The sequence below is a fragment of the Moschus berezovskii genome, chromosome 10, assembly GCF_049115385.1.
Source record: "Moschus berezovskii isolate FMDL1 chromosome 10, NW_MosBer_1.0, whole genome shotgun sequence".
Classification (NCBI taxonomy): domain Eukaryota; kingdom Metazoa; phylum Chordata; class Mammalia; order Artiodactyla; family Moschidae; genus Moschus; species Moschus berezovskii.
Window position 1 is genome coordinate 50,860,826 of NC_142469.1, and position 21,919 is coordinate 50,882,744.

General features: G+C 36.7%; 1 protein-coding gene across 7 annotated transcripts in view; it reads left to right on the top strand.

Moving 5' to 3' along the window:
* HACE1 (HECT domain and ankyrin repeat containing E3 ubiquitin protein ligase 1) overlaps window positions 1-21,919 on the top strand; it is a 118,215-nt gene that overhangs the window by 16,382 nt on the left and 79,914 nt on the right. For 5 of the 7 annotated variants that reach the window (XM_088840683.1, XM_088840684.1, XM_088840685.1 and 2 more), the window contains one exon: window positions 5,220-5,351. The exons of the other annotated variants lie outside the window; for them this stretch is intronic. In XM_088840683.1, coding sequence (XP_088696809.1) covers window positions 5,220-5,351 — 132 coding nt within the window. The remainder of the gene's footprint in view (window positions 1-5,219; window positions 5,352-21,919) is intronic. 7 annotated transcript variants of the gene reach the window in all.

Below are 21,919 nucleotides of genomic sequence, written 5' to 3' on the forward strand. Positions count from 1 at the left end.
TTTAATGTAGCATGTATACATGACCATCTCAAACTCCCTAAGTATCCCTTCCCCTGGCAACTGTAAGTTTATTTTATAAGTCTGAGTCTCTTTCTGCTTTGTAAATAAGTTCATTTGTATCATTTCTTTCTTAGATTTCATATATAAGGGATATCATGACATTTCTTTATCTGACTTACTTCACTCAGTATGACAGTCTCTAGGCCCCATCCATGTTGCTATAAGTGGCATTATTTCATTCATTTTAATGGCTGAGTAATATTCCATTTCATATATTTACCACTTCTTTATCCATTCCTCTGTCAGTGGACATTTAGGTTGCTTCCTCTCTTAGCTGTTGTAAACAGTGCTACAGTGAACATTGGGATGCATGTATCCTTTCAGATCATGTTTTTCTCTGGATATGTGCCCAGGAGTGGGATTGCAGGGTCATATGGTAGCTCTATTTTTATTTTTTAAAGGAACCTCCATACTCTTCTCCATAGTGGTTGTACCAATTTATGTAACACTGTAGGTGTGTTCCTTTCTCTCCATGTCCTCTCCAGCATTTATTGTTTGTGATTTTTTTGATGATAGTTGTAGTTTTGATTTGCAGTTCTCAGAGTCGGACACGACTGAGCGACTGAACTGAACTGAATAATTAGTGGTGTTGAACATCTTTTCATGTGATTATTGGCCATCTGTGTGTCTTCGTTGGAGAAATGTCTATTTAGGTCTTCTGTGTATTTTTTGAGTGGGTTGTTTGTTTTGATGCTGTTAAATGTCATAAGCTGTTTGTAAATTTTGGAGACTAATCCCTTATCAGTCACAAATATTTGCAAATATTTTCTCCCAATTTGTTGGCTGTCTTTTCATTTGTATTTTTTGTTTCTTTTGCTGTTCAAAAGCTTTTGAGTTTAAGTAGGCTCCATTTATTTATTTTTTATTTCCATTATTCTGGGAGGTAGATCAAAAAGATGTTGCTGTGATTTATGTCAAGAGAGTGTTCTGCCTTTGTTTTCCTCTAGGAGTTTTATAGTGTCTGGTTTCATACCTAGGTCTTTAGTAACATTCTTTTGACCTTCTCAGGTTCCAAATTTCTCACTCCACAGTCAGCTTTTCTCAGTTATTGAATAGATTTAAAAATTTTGTTTCCCTAATTCTAAATAACATGCTAGTATTCCTGCTTTTTGACTTTTCAGTTTTAGGCATCACCTATTGACTTTCTGGAATATAAAGTTAAGTGTTTCTTTTTTAGCCTCACCTCCTCTTATCCCATCATGTACAAGCACATTTCCCTCACACTCATCCAGTAGAGCTGTAATTTTTGTTAGGTCATTTTTCAGTGTTTTAATTTTTTGGCTAAATAAAAACTGTTCATAGTTAGGCCAAAAAGTTTACTATAGTTGCTTTTTGGGGGTGGGGAGAATGCAGTGTTTTGTGGCATGTGGGTTCTTAGTCCCATGACCAGGCATCATACCCGGGTCCTCTGCACTGGGAGTGCAGAGTCTTAACCATTGGACTGCCAGGGAAGTCCCTATAGTTGCTTTTCTTTCTCTCACAGCATTTTGGTTTTCATATGAGTAATAACTGTATTTTCAAAAATGAGATACTTGTAGATTCATATGCAGTTGTAAGAAATAATACAAAGAAATCCTCTATATATTTTGCACAATTTTCCTCAATGGTAACTTTTTATGAAACCATAGAATAATGTTATGACCAGGATATTGACAATGATACAATTTATGTTATTCAGATTTCTCCAGTTTAACTTGTATCCACTTTTACTGGTTTATGTATGTATGTTAAGTTTCAGACAGATTTACTACCTTTATAGGTCTATGTGTCCACTACCGCAGTCAATATTCTTAGTATTTCCAACTCCAAAAAGATGTTTTTTGTTTTCTTTTATAACCACACCTTTCCTTTCCTTCATCCCATGCCTAACCCTGGCAATCAGTAATCTGTTCTTCATTTCTAAAATTTTGTCAAGAGTATAATATAAATGGAATCATACTAGGAATGGGCTTTTGTGTGCTCATCATATTCCGTGGGGATGGATCTTGGTTGTGTGTATTAATAATTCATTCCTCTACATTGCTGACTAGTATTTCTTGGTGTAGATGTACCACTGATTGTTTAACCATTCACCTGTTGAAAGACATCTGGGTTGTTTCCTGTTTGGGCCTATTCTGAATAAAACTGCCATGAACATACTGTACAGGTTTTTGTGTGAATATAAAGGTTTCATGTTTTAGGGAGTAAAGTGCCCAGGAATACAGTTGCTAGGTTGTGTGTTAGTTTCATGTTTAGTTTTAAAATGCACTGGAAAGCTTTTCCAGGCTCACTGTATCATTTTATACTCCCACCTGCAACATATGAATGATCTATTTTTCTGTCATTCTAACCAGCATTTGGTGTTGTCACTGTATTTTATTTTAGTCATCTTGATATAGGTATGTATGTAGTAATATCTCATTGTGGTTTTAATTTGCATTTACCTAATTGCCAATGTTGAACAGCTTTTTGTGTGTTTTATTTGCCATCTGTATATCCTATTTTGTGAAATGAGTTCAAGTCATTTGTCCATTTTCTGTTTCTTTTTTTAATTGAGTTGTTAGAATTCTTTGTATTTTGGAGATACCAAACCTTTGTCAGGTATGTGACTTGCAAATATTTTCTCCCCATCTTTATTTTGCCTTTTAGAACTCTTAACTGGGTCTTTTGTAGTGTGAAAGTTTTAAATTTTGATGAAGTTCAGTATACAGTTTTTATATTTATGGATTGTGTTTTTGGTGTCTAGTTTAGGAACTCTTTACCTTGCTGTGGAGCCTGAAGATTTTCTCTTATCTTTTTCAAAAAGTTTTATAATTTTACATTTTATATCTAAGCCTATGATCTGTTTTGAGCTAATATTTGTCTGTGATGCTTAAGTCAAGGCTCATTTTTTTACCTATGGATTACAGTTACTCTTGCACTGTTTGTTGTAACTATATACTTCCTGTGTGAAATTAGCTTTGTATCTCTCTCAAAAATATTTTAGGCATACCTGTATGAGGTTATTTCTGGGCCCTCAGTTCTGTTCCAGTGAGCTGTGTGCATTTGCTATTATCACACTGTCTTGATTACTTGATTCAGTTCAGTTCAGTCTCTCAGTCGTGTCCGACTCTTTGCAACCATGAATCACAGCATGCCAGGCCTCCCTGTCCATCACCAACTCCCGGTGTTCACTCAAACTCACGTCCATCGAGTCGGTGATGCCATCCAGCCATCTCATTCTCTGTCGTCCCCGTCTCCTCCCACCCCCAATAAGTAAGCCTTAATGTCAGGTAGAGTAATTCCTCCCACTTCATTTTTGTCAAGATTGTGTTAGCTGCTTTGGTTCTTTCACCCATCTGTATAAACTTGTCTATGATGAAAAACTCTGCTGAGATTTTTTTAATTGGAATTGCTTTAAGCCTATAGATGAAGAATTGACATCTTTACTATGTTGAGTCTTCCAGTCTGTAAACACAGTATGTCTCTCTCTTTCTTTAAGTCTTTGATTTCTTTCATTAGAATTTTATGTTGCTCAGCATACAGATCTTGTGCAAGTTTTAAGTATATAGATAGATATTTTATTTTCTTTATAGCAATTGTAAGTAACATTTTTAATTTTGATTTCTGCATGTTTGTTGATAGTACATAGAGATACAGTTGCTTTTTATGTGTTGATCACATATCTTGTGACCTTGCTGAACTCACTTGATTAATTCAGGGGTTTCTGGTAGACTTCTTAGGATTTTCCACATAGATAATTATATCATCTGCAAATTAAAATAATTACAGCTTTTCCTTTTCAATCCATATGTCTTTTCTGTTTCTCCCTTCATTGCAGCTCAAAATTTTGTTTTCTAAATGTGTATTGTCAGTTCTTTACTAGAGTTTCCCTAAACTTTGTAAATATCCTCATAACGTATATTCACTACCTTTCATCTTGAATAGTTTTGAGGGAGTCTGTTACGGAGACTGCTGTTAGATTTAAGTCATATTGGTTGATTTCTTGGCTTGCTGTACAGTGTTATTTGGAATATCTCTTCACCATCATCCTGGAGATGCCCTTGCCTTTCTCTTGTTTTTAGTTTTTATTTATATACATACCTCAGAGATACTGCAGGTTCTGTTCCTGACCATGTTAATAAAATGAATACTGCAGTAAAGTGAGTCACACAGATCTTTTGGTTTCCTAGTTCATATAAAAGTTATATGTAACTAAGAGACACTGCAGGGTGCTTGCTACCTATTCTTGAGCTTTTGGGGAGTTCTGTGATCTCAGTTTTCCTTCTTAGTGTTCTCTTTTACTGGCTTAGGGGTCATCTTTCTGTTCTGACAAAACAGACAAAAGCTTCCAAAATGTGTTGCTATTGTATTCTCTCCTATTCTTTAACTTAATGTGCATATTCAGTTGCTCAGTAGTGTCCGACTCTTTGCAACCCCTTGGACTGTTGCCTGGGAAACCGCTCTCTCCGTGGGATTTTCCCAGCAAGAATACTGGAGTGGGTTGCCATTTCCTCCTCCATTATCTTAATAGATCTGTTGTTTAAGAAAAAGTACCCTTTATTGTCATTTCAGTGGTTTGGGAAGAAGTAGGAGATGGTGCTTGGGATCAAAGCTACCATTTTAAAACAAGTTGCATGATCTGTTATTTTTTTAATGGAAAAAAGGCAGATGAAAAATGCATGGACAGCATAGACCAAAGTTATAGCATTATCTTTGAGTTATAGACTTCTAGGTGTTTTATATTTTTTATTCTCCCCATGTATGTTATTTATGTATGTTTTATGCATTACATGTAAAATATAGGAAATAAAGAATATGACCCCTATTGTGTTGATTACTTTTTAACTTATGTTTGTTGCTGGGGAAGGGAAAATGTTCAGTACCTCTTCTCTAGAGATAAGCTATACTTACAGTCCATGGTCATCTAAGAAGCAGAGTATTAGTGATCCTCAGTTTAGGATTTATAATTACTTTGAACATTGAAATGCTTGATTTGAAGTACATGACTGTGTAACCTACATCCTGATACATATTTTCCCCCATTTAAAATATAGGAAAAAATTATATTGGCTTAAATTTTAATTTTAATCTTTGGTATGCATGTAGTGCTCACAGTTGAGAAATAATTGCATTATTTATTTGCTGTTTTTATATGAAATACTCCTGCATAAATGTTAAGTAACTAAATGGCTGTACAGATACACTGGCTGGCTGTGAATGGGCGGACAGAACTACTCCATGACCTTGTACAACACGTCAGTGACGTCGATGTTGAGGATGCGATGGGGCAGACAGCACTGCATGTGGCCTGCCAGAATGGTCACAAGACGGTAAATCAAGCCTCCAGGACTTTAAGTTGCATGTGTGTTTTTATTTTTTTTTTGTAAACTTTGAGTTCATGAAAAGTTTTTCACTGTTCATAATTGGAACCATAAAGCAAAATCTTAAAACGTTTTCTGCATCATGTGCACTTCTGATTAGTATATTCTGTGTGGATAAAAAGAACAGAAAATAGTGCTTTTAAATATGTTTAATGTAATTTGGATTTCAATTTTATTTTTGATTCATAGATTTATTAGCTGTATGTTTTAAATTTTAAAAATTAAAAAATAATTTAAGTTTATAATGTTTATTCTGTTCTCAGTTTTATCAGACTATTTCATATATGTTTTTTTTTACCATTTTCATATTTTTACCATTAAGCCTCAAGCTTTGAAATTAGACCGTGAAGAGAGAAAGCTCCAACTTTGCTTAAACAGTTCAACTTGGGTTATCATATTTTTCTACTCCCTTGGCATATAACTACTATATAAGTACTAGAATCACAGCTGTTTTCTTTCTTTCTTTTGATTTCTAAAATCATGCATTTGTTTATGGCAGTACTTTACTGTTATCCCTATGTATAAACATTTGGCTTTTAAAATTGCTAATAGTTTTCTTTCTCATTAGGAGACTGCTACCTTATTTAAAGATTGTTAGCTTAAGATTTTAGATTGACTTTCTGCCTTTTATAATTTCCTATCCTGGTTACTTTCAGTTTTTTTCCCACATTTAACGTTACGGATAATAGAATATTATATATTTGCTAACTAAAATAAAAAACCAACTGAAAACAAAAAAACACTGCCGGCGTCTACAAAGATAAAAAATTTATGTTTATTATTTTGTACACATTCTGAGTCTAATGTTTTTGTTGGGAGAATTCTTAGTGGAATCTGGATTTCTGTCTTTGCAAACACATTTTTCCTAACCTGGATTCAGGATGTTGGCTCCTACATACTAAGATGCTTTATGTATGACCTCAATTCACAAAATATTGCACTTCTTTAAGGCAGTGAGCTCAAAGTTGACATTGTCATATGTTTAACAAGAGTTGGATAAAAGAGATATATGAATATTTTTTTCTTTCCTGGCATTTCTTCTGAACACCAGTCTTCATTATTATTCTTTTATCATCTGAAAACTAATTCAGTGTTTTCAGGATTATTCCTTTTCATTACTTTTTACTTTCTGCAAGTCAGTATTACTAAGTTTAAGTAGTATTCTGGTTGGGGGAAAGAATCATCTAAAATCTTCTAATCTTGACAGGCCCCAGGAAGCAACTGTTGCCTGTTAGAGTCCTGCTGGTAGCTCTTATTGAACAGAAAAGCACCTGCTTTAATATTAAATACTCTGCTGAAACAAATGAGTGGCATATCATTTACTAAGATTGTAAACTGTATCTGTTGCCCAGTAACTTGTGTAGTAAAAAACTAAATTCAGATTAGGAATTATCTACAAAAGCTAATTTTAGGTGCCTTGAGCCAGTGAAGAAGCAAAAATTACTCAGAAAACCTTGGTTCAAAATATGTGCATTACAGGGTGCATTGAAAATTTAGAGTTGCCTACTGAAGTTATTGAAGAGTAGTTAGTATAATACACTCCATATGGTTTACAACCTAAAGCAGGTGTGGTAAAGTAAGGGAGAATTGCTCATAGTCAGATGGCCTTTGAAGAACTGTATTTTCAGATTTATAGGTGGCCTGACTTCATGGTGGTGATGGGTTTCACAGGGTTAGATTTTGCAGATATAGTATAGGAGGACGAGTGTAAAAAGTCACGTTGACTTGTGGTTGATTGTAGTAGTGAGGGAGGTTCCTTTCTGACATATTTGGTCCATTATAGTTACCTGCGAGGACCATACACAAAGGGAATGTTTAGCACTATTTTCCGATTCATTGTATATATTTTTAATCCTTCAATTAGGGCGAGAAGGAATCTTGAAAAATTAGTCCATTTCCTAGCCTCCAGACGGAATTCCACCTCTAAAAATCTGTGTTGATAGTTGTGTTAATATTACCTATTGTCATAATGTATTTCTGGGACCTGTTCAAATCTTAGTAGATGAGCATATTCTTTTATCTTAAGTTGAATTTGGTTTAAGGGCTCTGAGATGTAAGTTACTACAGGGTGTAGGGATTATTGATTTTGCTTTTAACTGTATATCTTTCCATAAGTTGAACAAAGTCTAAAATGCTTTGTCAAGTATCAGCAAATGAAAATGGCCTTTGTATTGTCTCAAAGTAGTTAACTTTTGCATAAACTCATTAAAAGGTCTTAAAAATTTATGTCCGTGTAGGCATATACCAGTCCACGTAGGTTTTAAGATCCTTAAGTTTAGAATCAATACTATATATTGATTATATCTTTTATGGGGCTTCCCAGGAGGCTCAGTGGTAGAGAATCCACCTGCCAGTGTAGGAGACACAGGAGATGTGGGTTGGATGCCTGGGTTGGTAAGAACCCCTGGAGTAGCAAATGGCAACCCACTCCAGTATTCTTGCCTGGAAAATTCTGTGGACAGAGGAGCCTGGTGGACTGCAGTGCATGAGTTGCAAAGAGTCAGACAGGACTGAGCATGCACACATATTTTATAGAATAAAATGTAAAACTTTAGAGAGGGAAAGAAGCTCCATTAAAAATATTTTTAAAAGCATATCAACTCTTTTCAAATTAAAGAGGATGATATGTTAAAGAAATGCTCTGAAATTTACCTTTTAATCTCATTTTAGGGAAAATCTCAAGAATGCATGAAAAGATTTTGAACTGGCTAAGAGCTCTAAAGCTTTGTAGAATTTATAATTGAATACTGTATTATTGCTTTGATGACACATAAATTATAGATTTTTATTACTTTTTTTAACAGATAAAAGATTTGGAAGAAAGATTGATTTTGTCATAATTAAGAAATCAAGTAATTTTTGACATGATTTCATATAGATGCATCTGTTTTGTTAGAGGTAAATCAAGATAAGGATATTTTCATCCTCTTGCTGGAAGGATGTGGTTTGGTCAGTTGAAGAGTACAGTATGATCATTTTTGTCCTTGTAACATAATAGCATTATGATTTTAAACTGCTTCAGTTCTGACTCTTGTGACCCCCTGGACTGCACCAGGCTTCCCAGTCCTTCACTATCTCCTGGAGTTTGCTCAGATTCGTGTTCATTGAGTCAGTGATGCCATGTAACCATCTCATCCTCTGCTACCCTCTTTTCCTTTTGCCTTCGGTCTTACCCAGCATCAGAATCTTTTCCAATGAGTTGGCTTTTCTCATCAGGTGACCAAAGTATTGGAGCATCAGCTTTAGCATCAATCCTTCCAGTGAATGTTCAGGATTGATTTCCTTTAGGACTGACTGATTTCATCTCCTTGCAGTGCAAGGGACTCTCAAGAATATTCTCCAGCACTGCAATTCAAAAGCATCAGTTCTTGGGCACTCAGCCTTCTTTATGGTCCAACTCTTACATCCATACACGACCACTGGAAAAACCATAGCTTTGACTATATATGGACCTTTGTTGTCAAAGTGACGTCTCTGCTTTTTAATACACTGTCTAGGTTTGTCACGGCTTTTCTTCGAGGGAGCAAGTGTCTTTTAATTTCATGGCTGCAGTCACCATCTGCAGTGATTTTGGAGCCCAAGAAAAGAAAATCTATCATTCTTCCACCTTTTCCCCTTCTGTTTGCCATGAAGTGATGGGACCAGATGTCATGATCTTAGTTTTTTGAATGTTGAGTTTAAGCCAGCTTTTTTGCTCTCCTCTTTCACCCTCATCAAAAAGCTCTTTAGTTCCTCTTTACTTTCTACCATTAGAATGGTATCATCTGCATATCTGAGATTGTTAATATTTTTCCCTGCAGTCTTGATTCCAGCCTGTGATTCATCCAGCCCAACATATCGAATATTGTACTCTACATAGATGTTAACTAAGCAGGGTGACGGTATATAGCCTTATCTTAAGCCTTTCCCAATTTTGAACCAGTCTGTTGTTCCATGTTCGGTTCTGTTGCTTCTTTACCCGCATACAGGTTTCTCAGGAGACAGGTAAGGTGGTATGATATTCCCATCTTTTTAAGAATTTTCCACAGTGTGATCCACAAAGTCAAAGGCTTTAGTGTAGTCAGTGAAGCAGAAATAGATGTTTTTCTGGAGTTACCTTGCTTTCTCTATGATCCAAAGGATGTTGGCAATTTGATCTCTGGTTCCTCTACTGTTTCTGAATCCAGCCTGTACCTCTGAAAGTTCTCAGTTCATATACTGCTGAAGCCTATCTTGAAAGATTTTGAACGTTACCTTACTAGCATGAGAAACAAATGCAGTTGTACAGTAGTTTAAACAGTCTTTGGCATTGCAGTGAAAACTGACATTTTCCAGTCCTGTGACCACTGTTGAGTTTTCCAAATTTGCTGACACACTGAGTGCAGCACTTTAACAGCATTATCTTTTAGGATTTGAAATAGCTTATCTGGAATTCCATCACCTCCACCAGCTTTGTTTATAATAATGCTTCCTAAGGTCCACTTGTCTTAACACTCCAGGATGTCTGCCTCTAGATGAATGACCACAGCATTGTGATTACCCAGATCATTAAGACCTTTTTTGTACAGTTCTTCTGTGTATTCTTGCCACCTCTTCTTCATCTCTTCTGCTTCTGTTAGGTCCTTACTGTTTCTGTCCTTTATCCTGCCCATTCTTCCTTCTTGCATGAAATGTTCCCTTTCCCCAAGTTTCTTGAAGAGATTTCCAGTCTTATCCATTCTGTTGTTTTCCTCTTTTCTCATCATTGTTCATTTAAGAAGGCCTTCTTACCTCTTCTTGTTCTACTCTGGAACTTTGCATTCAGTTTGGTATACCTTTCCCTTTTTTCCTAGCTTTTCTCTTCTCTGCTATTGGTAAAGCCTCCTCAGACAACCATTTTGCCTTTAATTTCTTTTTCTTTGGGTTGATTTTGGTCACTGCCTCCTGTACATTGTTCCAGACCTCTGTCCATAGTTCTTCAGACACTCTGTTTACTGGATGTAATCCCTTGAATCTGTTTGTCATCTCCACTGTATAATCATAAGGGAGATGATTATACCTAAATGGCCTAGTGGTTTTCCCTACTTTCTTCAATTTAAGCCTGAATTTTGCAATAAGGAGCTGATGATCTGAGCCTCAGTCAGCTCCAGGTCTTGTTTTTACTGACTTTATAGAGCTTCTCCATCTTTGGTTCCTAAGAATATAGTCAGTCTGATTTTAATATTGACCATTTGGTGATGTCCATGTGTAGAGTTGTCTCTTGTGTTGTTGGAAAAGGGTGGTTCCTGTGACCAGTGTATTCTCATGACCAAACTCTCTTAACATTTGCCCTGCTTCATTTTGGCCTCCAAGACCAAACTTGACTGTTAATCCAGATATCTCTTGACTTCCTACCTTTGCATTCCAATCCCCTCTGATGAAAAGCACATCTTTTTGTGGTGTTAGTTCTAGAAGGTCTTGTAGATCTTCATAGAACCAGTCTATTTCAACTTCTTTGGCATCAGTGGTTGAGGCATAGACTTGAATTACTGTGATGTCGAATTGTTTGCCTTAGAAATGAACGGAGACCATTCTGTCATTCTTTAGATTGCACCCAAGTAGTGCATTCTGGACTCTCTTGTTGACTATAAGGGCTACTCCACTTCTTCTAAGGGATTCTTGCCCACAGTAGTAGATACAATGGTCATCTGAATTAAATTTGTCCATTCCTGTCCATTTTAGTTCACTGATTTCTAAGATGTATATGTCCACTGTGTCATCTCCTGCTTGACCACATCTAATTTATTCAGTTGCTGATTCATGTCTGACTCTTTGCAGCCCCATGAACTGCAGCATGCCAGGCTTCCCTGTTCTTCACTATCTCCCTGAGTTTGCCCAAACTGATGTTCATTGAGTCAGTGATGCCATCAGCCATCTCATCCTCTGGTGTCCCCTTCTCCTTCTGCTGTCAATCTTTCCCAGCATCAGAGTCTTTTCCAGTGTGTCATGTCTTTGCCTTGATTCATAAACCTATCATTCTGTGTTCCTATGCAATAGTCTTCTTTACAGTATCAGACTTCATTTTCAACACATCTACAACTGAGCATTGTTTCCACCTTGGCCCAACTACTTCATTCTTTCTGGAGCTATTAGTAATTGCCCTTTACTTTTCCCTAGTAACATATTAGACACCTCTTGACCTGGGTAATTCATCTTCTGGTGTCATATATTTTTGCCTTTTCATACTGTTCATGTGGTTCTTGAGGTTAGAATACTGGAATGGTTTGCCATTCCCTGTTCCAGTGAACCATGTTTTATCAAAACTTTTCACTATGACCCATCTGTCTGGTGGCCCTGCACGGCATGGCTCTTCACTTTATTAAGTTACACCAGCCCTTTCATCAGGACAGACTGTGATCTATAAAGGGGAGCTATACAATACCCGAATTATTGTGTTGTCTGTGGATATTGATTTCAAATAGAATATCGTTTGAAAATTTGTTTATTCATCTGGCTTACTATATAGTCTGGCAACTTTTTTCGTTATCCTTATCTATCCTTATCTATCTCCTAAGGTATATTCTGTCTACTGATTACATAATTAAAGAAAGTGTTGTGAACACTTTGGAAGACACTTAAGAGTAATGATAATATTGGTACTGTTATTGCCATTATTAATATTGATGATATGAATCTGTAAGAATAGTACAAGGATCACTACCTGAACCCTTTAATTCATTTACTCTTGTGCAGTAAGCTAGGCCCAGTGTGTTGTTTGATTCTTAATCTAATTTTTAGAAGTATAGTAAAAAAAACTAATATTGTCCTGAAGGTGTAGTTGCTGAGTCGTGTCTGACTCTGTGACCCCATGGACTGTAGCCCGCCAGGCTACATGGGCAACATGTATGTATAATTGATTTCAGTTTTTTTGACGATGAGTTGAACTTACTTTTTGATAACTTTTTTCATTGTCTTTAGGTCTTTACGATTTATTGACATGTTGAATTGCCACAAATGGCTGATTACTGTTTTCCTGGAATAACTTGGATTTAGAAACTCTGGAGAACTGTCAGTTTGTTCAGTCTCAATTTATGTAAGTCAGAATATATAGCAGGATTAGTTTTGGGACTAATTTCAGTTCACTTAAAAAAGAAATTTTATTTTTATCAGAATAAACTTTATAGTGCTGAATTTATACAGTGATATGAAGGTTCACAAGCAATACGAAATGATAGTTGAACTATGCTTAGAGTAGATGATCTTTGATAGTGACTGCATTTTTTTTTCCCTAAAATTGTAGGCTTGTTAAAGAACAGTTCACTTACGTTCAGTCAGCTGTCTTGAAATTTTTAGCCAACTTCTAAGCTTTTCATCCAGAGAATTACAGGACAGCCATGCAAACTTAATTGAAAGCTTTTGCAAAAACATTAACTGAATTCAGCCTTGAGGCACAATGGTAGATGTACTTAACATTTCAGAGTGTGTTTTTAGGTTCAGAGTAATTTTTTTTAATTCTGATGTTAGAATTTTCCTTTCATCACTTCTGAGAAATGTGAGCATATAATAGAAAGTTCTGTTACTGTGGTTTTTTTCTAACACAACTGGATAATACTGATTTTTGCTCAATATTACATATGGATTCAAAGTCTCGATAGGCTTAGGTGGACAGGCTTCTAGAGAAGACCTGTGTAAACCAGTCACTGATTAGTGAGTTGGCCATTTTATTTAATATATAAGTTGTTTGTGCATTGCTGTCCTGTCATCAGAATTACTTTTAATAAGAGATGAAAGATGCTTTTTTTTTGTTTTTTGATTATCATTTCTTTAGTAATGGTAATACAGCAACTCAGATTTTTACTTATGGTTTAATATTGAGTATCTGTTCCTTTTTACTTTGATCATTGTTGTTCAGAGAGTTGACATTGATAAAGTAGAGCTGCCTTGGATTTCTTGCTTTGTAATTTATCAGCTTATTGGGCACAGGTGGTCTTGGTTAGTCGCTGCCTTCAATTAAATGACTTTTGAGATTGACCCAAACATTAGGTTTGCACATTAGTTTTCCATTCAGGATGTTGTTTTATCACTTGAAAGGTCATGAAGTCTGTTGAAAGTGTAGTTTCTTTTTATGGATTTCTTGAAGGCCATATGCAAATCCCCTTTCAATGCTTTTCTTTCAGAATTCCTTCCTAGCAGTTTCTTACTCTGTAAGAAGGAAGACTCCAATTGTAGATTACCTAGGAATAGGAGAATAGTGTGAGGTTGTTGTTGTTTTAAAGGGAAGGGGGCTGGACAGGGAATCTGAAGGTCTGAATTATTTAAAAAGCATGTTTTCCTGACCTATATTAGATACATAAAATGATTTCAGTTCAATGTATTTCTTCAAATTGTTAGGTTAACTTGAAAGATATAGGTAATCAGCTATCAGTCACAAATATGTATGTTACTATACCTTTACATGTTTACCTTTACTAAATTGTAAGCTGCTAAGCTTAATTTTTTGCAAGTAAATGAGAAGCCATGAAATTTTGAAAACGGCAACTTATGACAATTGTAAATTACAATGATTTTTTTTTTTGGACTTCATGGCTTGTAGTCTTTTAAACAGATGCAGTGCAGTTTTCACAGAAGTATTTGTGTGTAGGGGCTTAGGGGTGAGAAATTTGCTAAAACAAATTGAATCCAGATCTGCCATGGAGAATCCTATCAGTTTTTCTGATAGCACTAAATCACTGTCTAGCATACTACATATTTTATTTCTTATGTCCCTTTGTTTTCTTTTTCCATGAGAATGTAAACTTTATGAAGGCAGATGTTTGTCCATTTTGTTCATTGCTGGGACTCTTGCATCTAAAGTGGTCCCCCCTACTAGCACATATAAACTTTGAAATTTTTAATATAAGGGAGAATGGGCTATTCAAATGCAAAATATTTACAACCAGTGTTCTTCTGCCATTTTCTTTCCATTTCTGAATGTTTGTATTTTTTTTCTTTTGTAACTTTAAGAGAAGTGTATGTTGATAGTGCTCATTCTTGTAAAGGATTGTATCTGATTTGTTTGTCTGTTACTGAAAACTTCTTGGGGATTTTAGTAGCTGAATCCAGAATTCTCTTCAATTATGTTTTGTTTTGTGTTTCTGTATAATTTAAAATCCTTAAGTAGTATTGTTTGTTCAACACCTTTTATATTTTTAATTTAATAAATACTCGAGTGTCCTCCAACTTAATTTTCCTTGTTTCAGAGTTATTGTACATATAGGGAGTTTAACATAGATTGGAATTTTAAAAAAAACAAACTTTTAAGTTATGTGACTTTCTTGCTCCTTTTATTATGTAATTTAATCGATAATTGAGTTCTGCATTATCCTTTCTTCTTCTGTTACAGAGCTTTTACAAAAAGAAATCTGCAAACTTTTTTTTTAAATCACGAAAATTGATGACTTTTCTCTCATTTCACTGCTGCAAGCCAATTTTTTTTCCTTTACCTTCACATCCCTTTATGTATTTTTTTATTCTTACTCTGAGGGAAGTGGGGTTTTCTCCTTGTTTGTCTTCAGGCAGCATTTGATCTACATGGGATCTACTGAAGCTTTTTAAAAATATGTTTCTTTTAATAGTTGTGTATTTTGAGGCTCTTAATTGGGATAATTTTGTTAGAAAAGCAGAAAGATTTATGAATATAAAAGAAAATGCTGGATGAATTTTTTCTTTTCTCTTAATCAAGTGTTTTCCTTTCTTAAGAACAGAATTTTTAATGTATTGTAGAATATTTACTATGTACAAGGATATGATAGAAGCATATTACAGTTCATATTGTGCATCATACTTTCTTGCTATGATTTGCCTGAAGTTTGTCTTACTACTTTGTAGAGGAATATGTTAGTTTAATGGCTAGTTTATTTTACTGTGAGCTCTACAGTATAAATTTTAAAAATGCAGAAATAATGTGAAAACTGTGTGGGTTTAAAAATGGCATTATTTAAAATCTAAGCACAAATAACTTATGTTGGTCCTTGAGCTTGACTCTTAAGTAGGTATTTATAGGGAACCATTATTAGATCATCTGAAATCATAATCACAGGAAACTAGTCGATCTGATCACATGGACCACAGCTGAATGTGGTCCACTGGAGAAGGGAATGGCAAACCAGTATATTTGCCTTGAGAACCCCGTGAACAGTATCAAAGGGCAAAATGATAGGATACTGAATGAGGAATTCCCCAGGTCGGTAGGTGCCCACTATGCTACTGGAGATCAGTGGAGAAATAACTATAGAAGGATTGAAGGGATGGAACAAAAGCAAAACCAATACCCAGTTGTGGATGTGACCGGTGATAGAGGCAAGGTCCGGTGCTGTAAAGAGCAATATTGCATAGGAACCTGGAACGTTAGATCCATGAATCAAGGCAAATTGGAAGTGGTCAAACAGGAGATGGCAAGAGTGACCATAGACATTCTAGGAATCAGTGAATTAAAATGGACTGGAATGGGTGAATTTAACTCAGATGACCATTATATCTACTACTGTGGGCAGGAATCCCTTAGAAGAAATGGAGTAGCCATCATGGTCAACAAGAGAGTCCGAAATGCAGTACTTGGATGCAATCTTAAAAACGACAGAATGATTTCTGTTCATTTCCAAGGCAAACCATTCAATATTACAGTAATCCAGGCCTATGCCCCAACCAGTAACGCTGAAGAAGCCGAAGTTGAATGGTTCTATGAAGACCTACAAGACCTTTTAGAACTAACACCCTAAAAAGATGTCCTTTTCATTATAGGGGACTGGAATGCAAAAGTAGGAAGTCAAGAAACACCTGGAGTAACAGGCAAATTTGGCCTTGGAGCACGGAATGAAGCAGGGCAAAGGCTAATAGAGTTTTGTCAAGAGAATGCACTGGTCATAGCAAACACCCTCTTCCAACAACACAAGAGAAGACTCTACACATGGACATCACTAGATGGTCAACACCAAAATCAGATTGATTATATTCTTTACAACCAAAGATGGAGAAGCTGTATACAGTTAGCAAAAACAAGACCAGGAGCTGACTGTGGCTCAGATCATGAACTTCTTATTGCCAAATTCAGACTTAAATTGAAGAAAGTAGGGAAAACCACTAGGCCATTCAGATATGACCTAAATCAAATCCCTTATGATTATACAGTGGAAGTGAGAAATAGATTTAAGGGACTAGATCTGATTGATAGAGTGCCTGATGAACTCTGGACGGAGATTCGTGACATTGTACAGGAGACAGGGACCAAGACCATCCCCATGGAAAAGAAATGCAAAAAAGCAAAATGACTGTCTGAGGAGGACTTACAAATAGCTGTGAAAAGAAGAGAAGCGAAAAGCAAAGGAGAAAAGGAAAGATATAAGCATCTGAATGCAGAGTTCCAAAGAATAGCAAGGAGAGATAAGAAAGACTTCCTCAGTGATCGATGCAAAGAAATAGAGGGAAACAGAATAGGAAAAACAAGAGACCTCTTCAAGAAAATTAGAGATTCCAAGGGAACATTTCATGCAAAGATGGGCTCGATAAAGGACAGGAATGGTATGGACCTAACAGAAGCAGAAGATGTTAAGAAGAGGTGGCAAGAATACACAGAAGAACTGTACAAAAAAGATCTTCACGACCAAGATAGTCACGATAACGTGATCACTGACCTAGAGCCAGACATCTTGGAATGTGAAGTCAAGTGGGCCTTAGAAAGCATCACTACAAACAAAGCTAGTGGAGGTGATGGAATTCCAGTTGAGCTATTTCAAGTCTTGAAAGATGATACTGTGAAAGTGCTGCACTCAATAGTCCAGCAAATTTGGAAAACTCAGCAGTGGCCACAGGACTGGAAAAGGTCAGTCTTCATTCCAATCCCAAAGAAAGACAATGCCAAAGAATGCTCAAACTACCGCACAATTGCACTCATCTCACACGCTAGTAAGGTCATGCTCCAAATTCTCCAAGCCAGGCTTCAGCAATATGTGAACCGTGAACTCCCAGATGTTCAATCAGGTTTTAGAAAAGGCAGAGGCACCAGAGATCAAATTGCCAACATCCGCTGGATCATGGAGAAAGCAAGAGAGTTCCAGAAAAACATCTATTTCTGCTTCATTGACTATGCCAAAGCCTTTGATTGTGTGTATCACAATAAACTGTGGAAAATTGTGAAAGAGATGGGAAGACCAGATCACCTGACCTGCCTCTTGAGAAACCTGTATGCAGGTCAGGAAGCAACATTAGAACTGTACATGGAACAACAGACTGGTTCCAAATAGGAAAAGGAGTACGTCAAGGCTGTATATTGTCACCTTGCTTATTTAACTTCTATGCAGAGTACATCATGAGGAACGCTGGGCTGGAAGAAGCACAAGCTGGAATCAAGATTGCCGGGAGAAATATCAATAACCTCAGATATGCAGATGACACCACCCTTATGGCAGAAAGTGAAGAGGAACTCAAAAGCCTCTTGATGAAAGTGAAAGAGAGTGAAAAGGTTGGCTTGAAGCTCAACATTCAGAAAACGAAGATCATGGCATCTGGTCCCATCACTTCATGGGAAATAGATGGAAAAACAGTGGAAATAGTGTCAGACTTTATTTTTTTGGGGCTCCAAAATCACTGTGGATGCTGATTGCAGCCATGAAATTAAAATACGCTTACTCCTTGGAAGGAAAGTTATGACCAGCCTCAGTTCAGTTCAGTTCAGTCGCTCAGTCGTGTCCGACTCTCCGCGACCCCATGAATCACAGCATGCCAGGCCTCCCTGTCCATCACCAACTCCCAGCCTAGATAGTATATTAAAAAGCAGAGACATTACTTTGCCAACAAAGGTCCGTCTAGTCAAGGCTATGGTTTTTCCCGTGGTCATGTATGGATGTGAGAGTTGGACTGTGAAGAAACCTGATCGCCAAAGAATTGGTGCTTTTGAATTGTGGTGCTGGAGAAGACGCTTGAGAGTCCCTTGTACTGCAAGGAGATCAATCCTGGGTGTTCATTGGAAGGACTGATGCTAAAGCTGAAACTGCAATACTTTGGCCACCTCACGCGACAAATTGACTCACTGGAAAAGACTCTGATGCTGGGAAAGGTTGAGGGAGGGAGGAGAAGGGGACGACAGAGAATGAGATGGCTGGATGGCATCACCGACTCTATAGACATGAGTTTGAGTGAACTCCGGGAGTTGGTGATGGACAGGGAGGCCTGGCGTGCTGTGATTCATGGGGTCGCAGAGAGTCGGACACGACTGAGCGACTGAACTGAACTGAACTGATCATTATATACTTTTAGCTTTTATATAATTTTTATGAATGCATAATATGTTTTGTTAATTACTGTATTTCAACTCCTCTCTGGTTGCTGCATCTCAGTTGAATATTAATATGTGTTTTTGATGTAATTGACTTCATCTCTTCTGTGCCTTTTGAGAGATGGCTTATTGTCTATATACTTTCTGTAACAGTCAGTGAACATTATTGCTGCAGTCTGTCTCACTTCGGATTTGGATCACACAAACACAGCTTCTAGGTCAGAGGTCAGAAAGGCAAAAGCCATGATCAAAAGGTTCAAATAGGCCTTGCCTTATAAAATAATAACCTAAGTGCTTACTTTCTTATATTTGAGAGTTGTTCTTGACCACTCCTCCTGAGTTTCACAATTGTATAGCTGATAGTAAAGTTTAATATAATAATGTTGCTATTACATAGATTTTTTAATTCCTCCTGAAATAGAAGTAAATTCAAGTAGCAATAATATATGAATAAGTTATCTCTTAAAATATTTTTATCAAAATCTTTGTAATAAAAAATTATAGTCCCTTAAATACCCTTCTTTCTCAATTCATGATCACTAGGCGACAATTTTCGATTCTTTTAGCTTTTCTTCTTGTATCTATTTCCACATATTATTCTTCTATTGTTCTTTCTTAATTTATGACTTTTAGATATCACTGAATCATTTCTTGTTATAGTGAGTGAGGATTTAACTAAATCCTCTTCCCATGCCCTATCTTCCCATTTCTAAAATTAATTATATCAAATTTTTGTGAAGAATTATTCAGTTCAGTCGCTCAGTCTTGTCAGACTCTTTGCGACCCCATGAACTGCAGCACACCAGGCCCCGCTGTCCATCACCAGCTGCTGGAGTCCACCCAAACCCATGTCGATTAAGTCGGTGAAGCCATCCAACCATCTCATCCTCTGTCGTCCCCTTCTCCTCCTGACCTCAATCTTTCCCAGCATCAGGGTCTTTTCAAATGAGTCAGCTCTTCACATCAGGTGGCCAAACTATTGGAGTTTTAGCTTCAACGTCAGTCCTTCCAATAAACACCCAGGACTGATCTCCTTTGTTGTATACAGTTTGGTAAATATTGTTTACTGCTGAGTCAAGTAGTGTAATACAATAACATTTTCTCTAGGATAACTATTAACTTTGCTTAGTTTTTGCTTTTGGTGTGTGAATCAGTTGTTGTTTAGTCACTAAGTCATGTCCAAGTCTTTGCTACCCTGTGGACTACAGCATGCCAGGCTTGTTTGTCCTTCACCATCTCCTGGAGCTTGCTCAAACTCATGTCCATTGAGTCGGTGATGGCATCCAACCATGTCTTCCTATGTTGCCCCCTTCTCCTCCTGCTTTCAGTCGTTCTCAGCATCAGTGTTTTCCAGTGAGTTGGCTCTTTGCATCAGGTGGTCAAAGTATTGGAACTTTAGCATTAGTCTTCCCAATGAATATTCAAGATTGATTTCCTTTAGGATTGACTGATTTGATCTTACTGTCCAGGGGACTCTCGAGTCTTCTCCAGCACCACAGTTCAAAAGCATTGGTTCTTCAGTGCTCAGCCTTCTTTATGGTTCAGTTCTAACATGTGTATGTGACTACTGGAAAAACCATATCTTTGACTATATGGACCTTGGTTGGCACAGTGATGTCTCTGCTTTTTAATACACTGTCTAGGTTTGTCATAGCTTTTCTTCCAAGGAGCAAACGTCTTCTAATTTTGTGACTGTGGTCACTGTTCGCAGTGGTTTTAGAGCCCAAGAAAATAAAGTCTGCCATTGTTTCTACTTTTTCCCCATCTATTTGACATGAAGTGATGGGAACAGATGCCATGATCTTAGTTTTCTGAATGTTGAGTTTTAAGCCAGCGTTTTCATCTTTAGTTCCTTTTCCCTTTCTTCATTAGAGTGGTATCAATGCATATCTGAGATTGTTAATATTTCTGCCAGCAATTTTGATTCTAGCCTGTGATTCATCAAGCCCAGCATTTCACATGATGTACTGTGCATATATATTAAATAAGCAAAGTGACAGTGTACAGCCTTGACGTACTCCTTTCCCAATTTTGAGCCAATCCATTGTTCTGTGTCTGGTTCTAACTGTTGCTTCTTGACCTGCACACAGGTTTCTTAGGAGACAGGTGGCCTGGTATTCCTGTCTCTTTAATAATTTTCCACAGTTTATTGTGATAAACTGTCAAAGGCTTTAGAGTAGTCAATGAAGCAGAAATAGATTTTTTTTGAAATTTTCCTTTTTCTATGATCCAATAGATGTAAATCAGTAATTCTTCCTATATGCTCCCACAAAATCTTTCTCAGTACTGGTTTCTTCAAAGACAAAATCATTAGATAATGTCACTTCCATTGTTTTACTCTAAAGCTGAATATTTGTTAATCTCACCTATGTTTGATCTTCAGTATTCTAGATTCCACATTTTCTATTTTGATATATTGCATTCCCTTGTTTTGGAGGAGAGTATCCTCCAGTAGCTTCTTGAGAACAGATTTGTTGAAGTTAAATTTTTTGATATCTTACATAGCTAATCATGTTTTTTATTTAAAAGCTTATATTTGAATGATAGTGTGTCTGGCTGTGGAATTTTACATTGAAAGTCATTCACTTTACAGTTTTGGGGGTGTTTCATCGTTTACATTTCCATGTTGCTCTTGAAAAGTTTGATGGCAGTCTGGATTCTGTTTATCTCTGGAATCTTATTATCCCCAGTATTATGAAATTTTACTTTGTTATGTCTTGTTCTAGGTCTTTTAATGTATTAAGCTGTGCACTGGTGAGTCTTTTCAATCTAGCAGCTTAGGTTCTTCAGTTCTTGGAGATTTTTTGGGTATTATTTCTTGATTAGTTCCTTTTGGTCTCTTGCCTCCTTTAATTCCTTTATTCTCAGTTTCTATAACATGCCTCCTTGGATTGATTGGCTAGTATTCTCTATTCGTTTTTCTACTGGTTTTCTTATTTTCTTTGTCTTTTTGATTCTTGTAGAATTTTTCAACTCTGTATTTCTAAACTTCTATTGCATTTTTGGGCTTCTCAGGTGGTGCTTGTGGTACAGAACCCGCATGCCACTGCAGGAGACACAAGCCCCAAGTTCCATCTCTGGGTTGGGAAGATCCCCTGGAGAAGGCAGTGGCAACCCACTTCAATATTCATGCCTAGAGAACCCCATGGACACAGGAGCCTGGTGGGCTATATATTGTCCATGGGGTCCTAAAGAGTCAGACAGGATTGAAGTGGCTTCGCATGCATATCATTGAATTTTTACTCTTCCATTAAAATTTTAACGACTTATT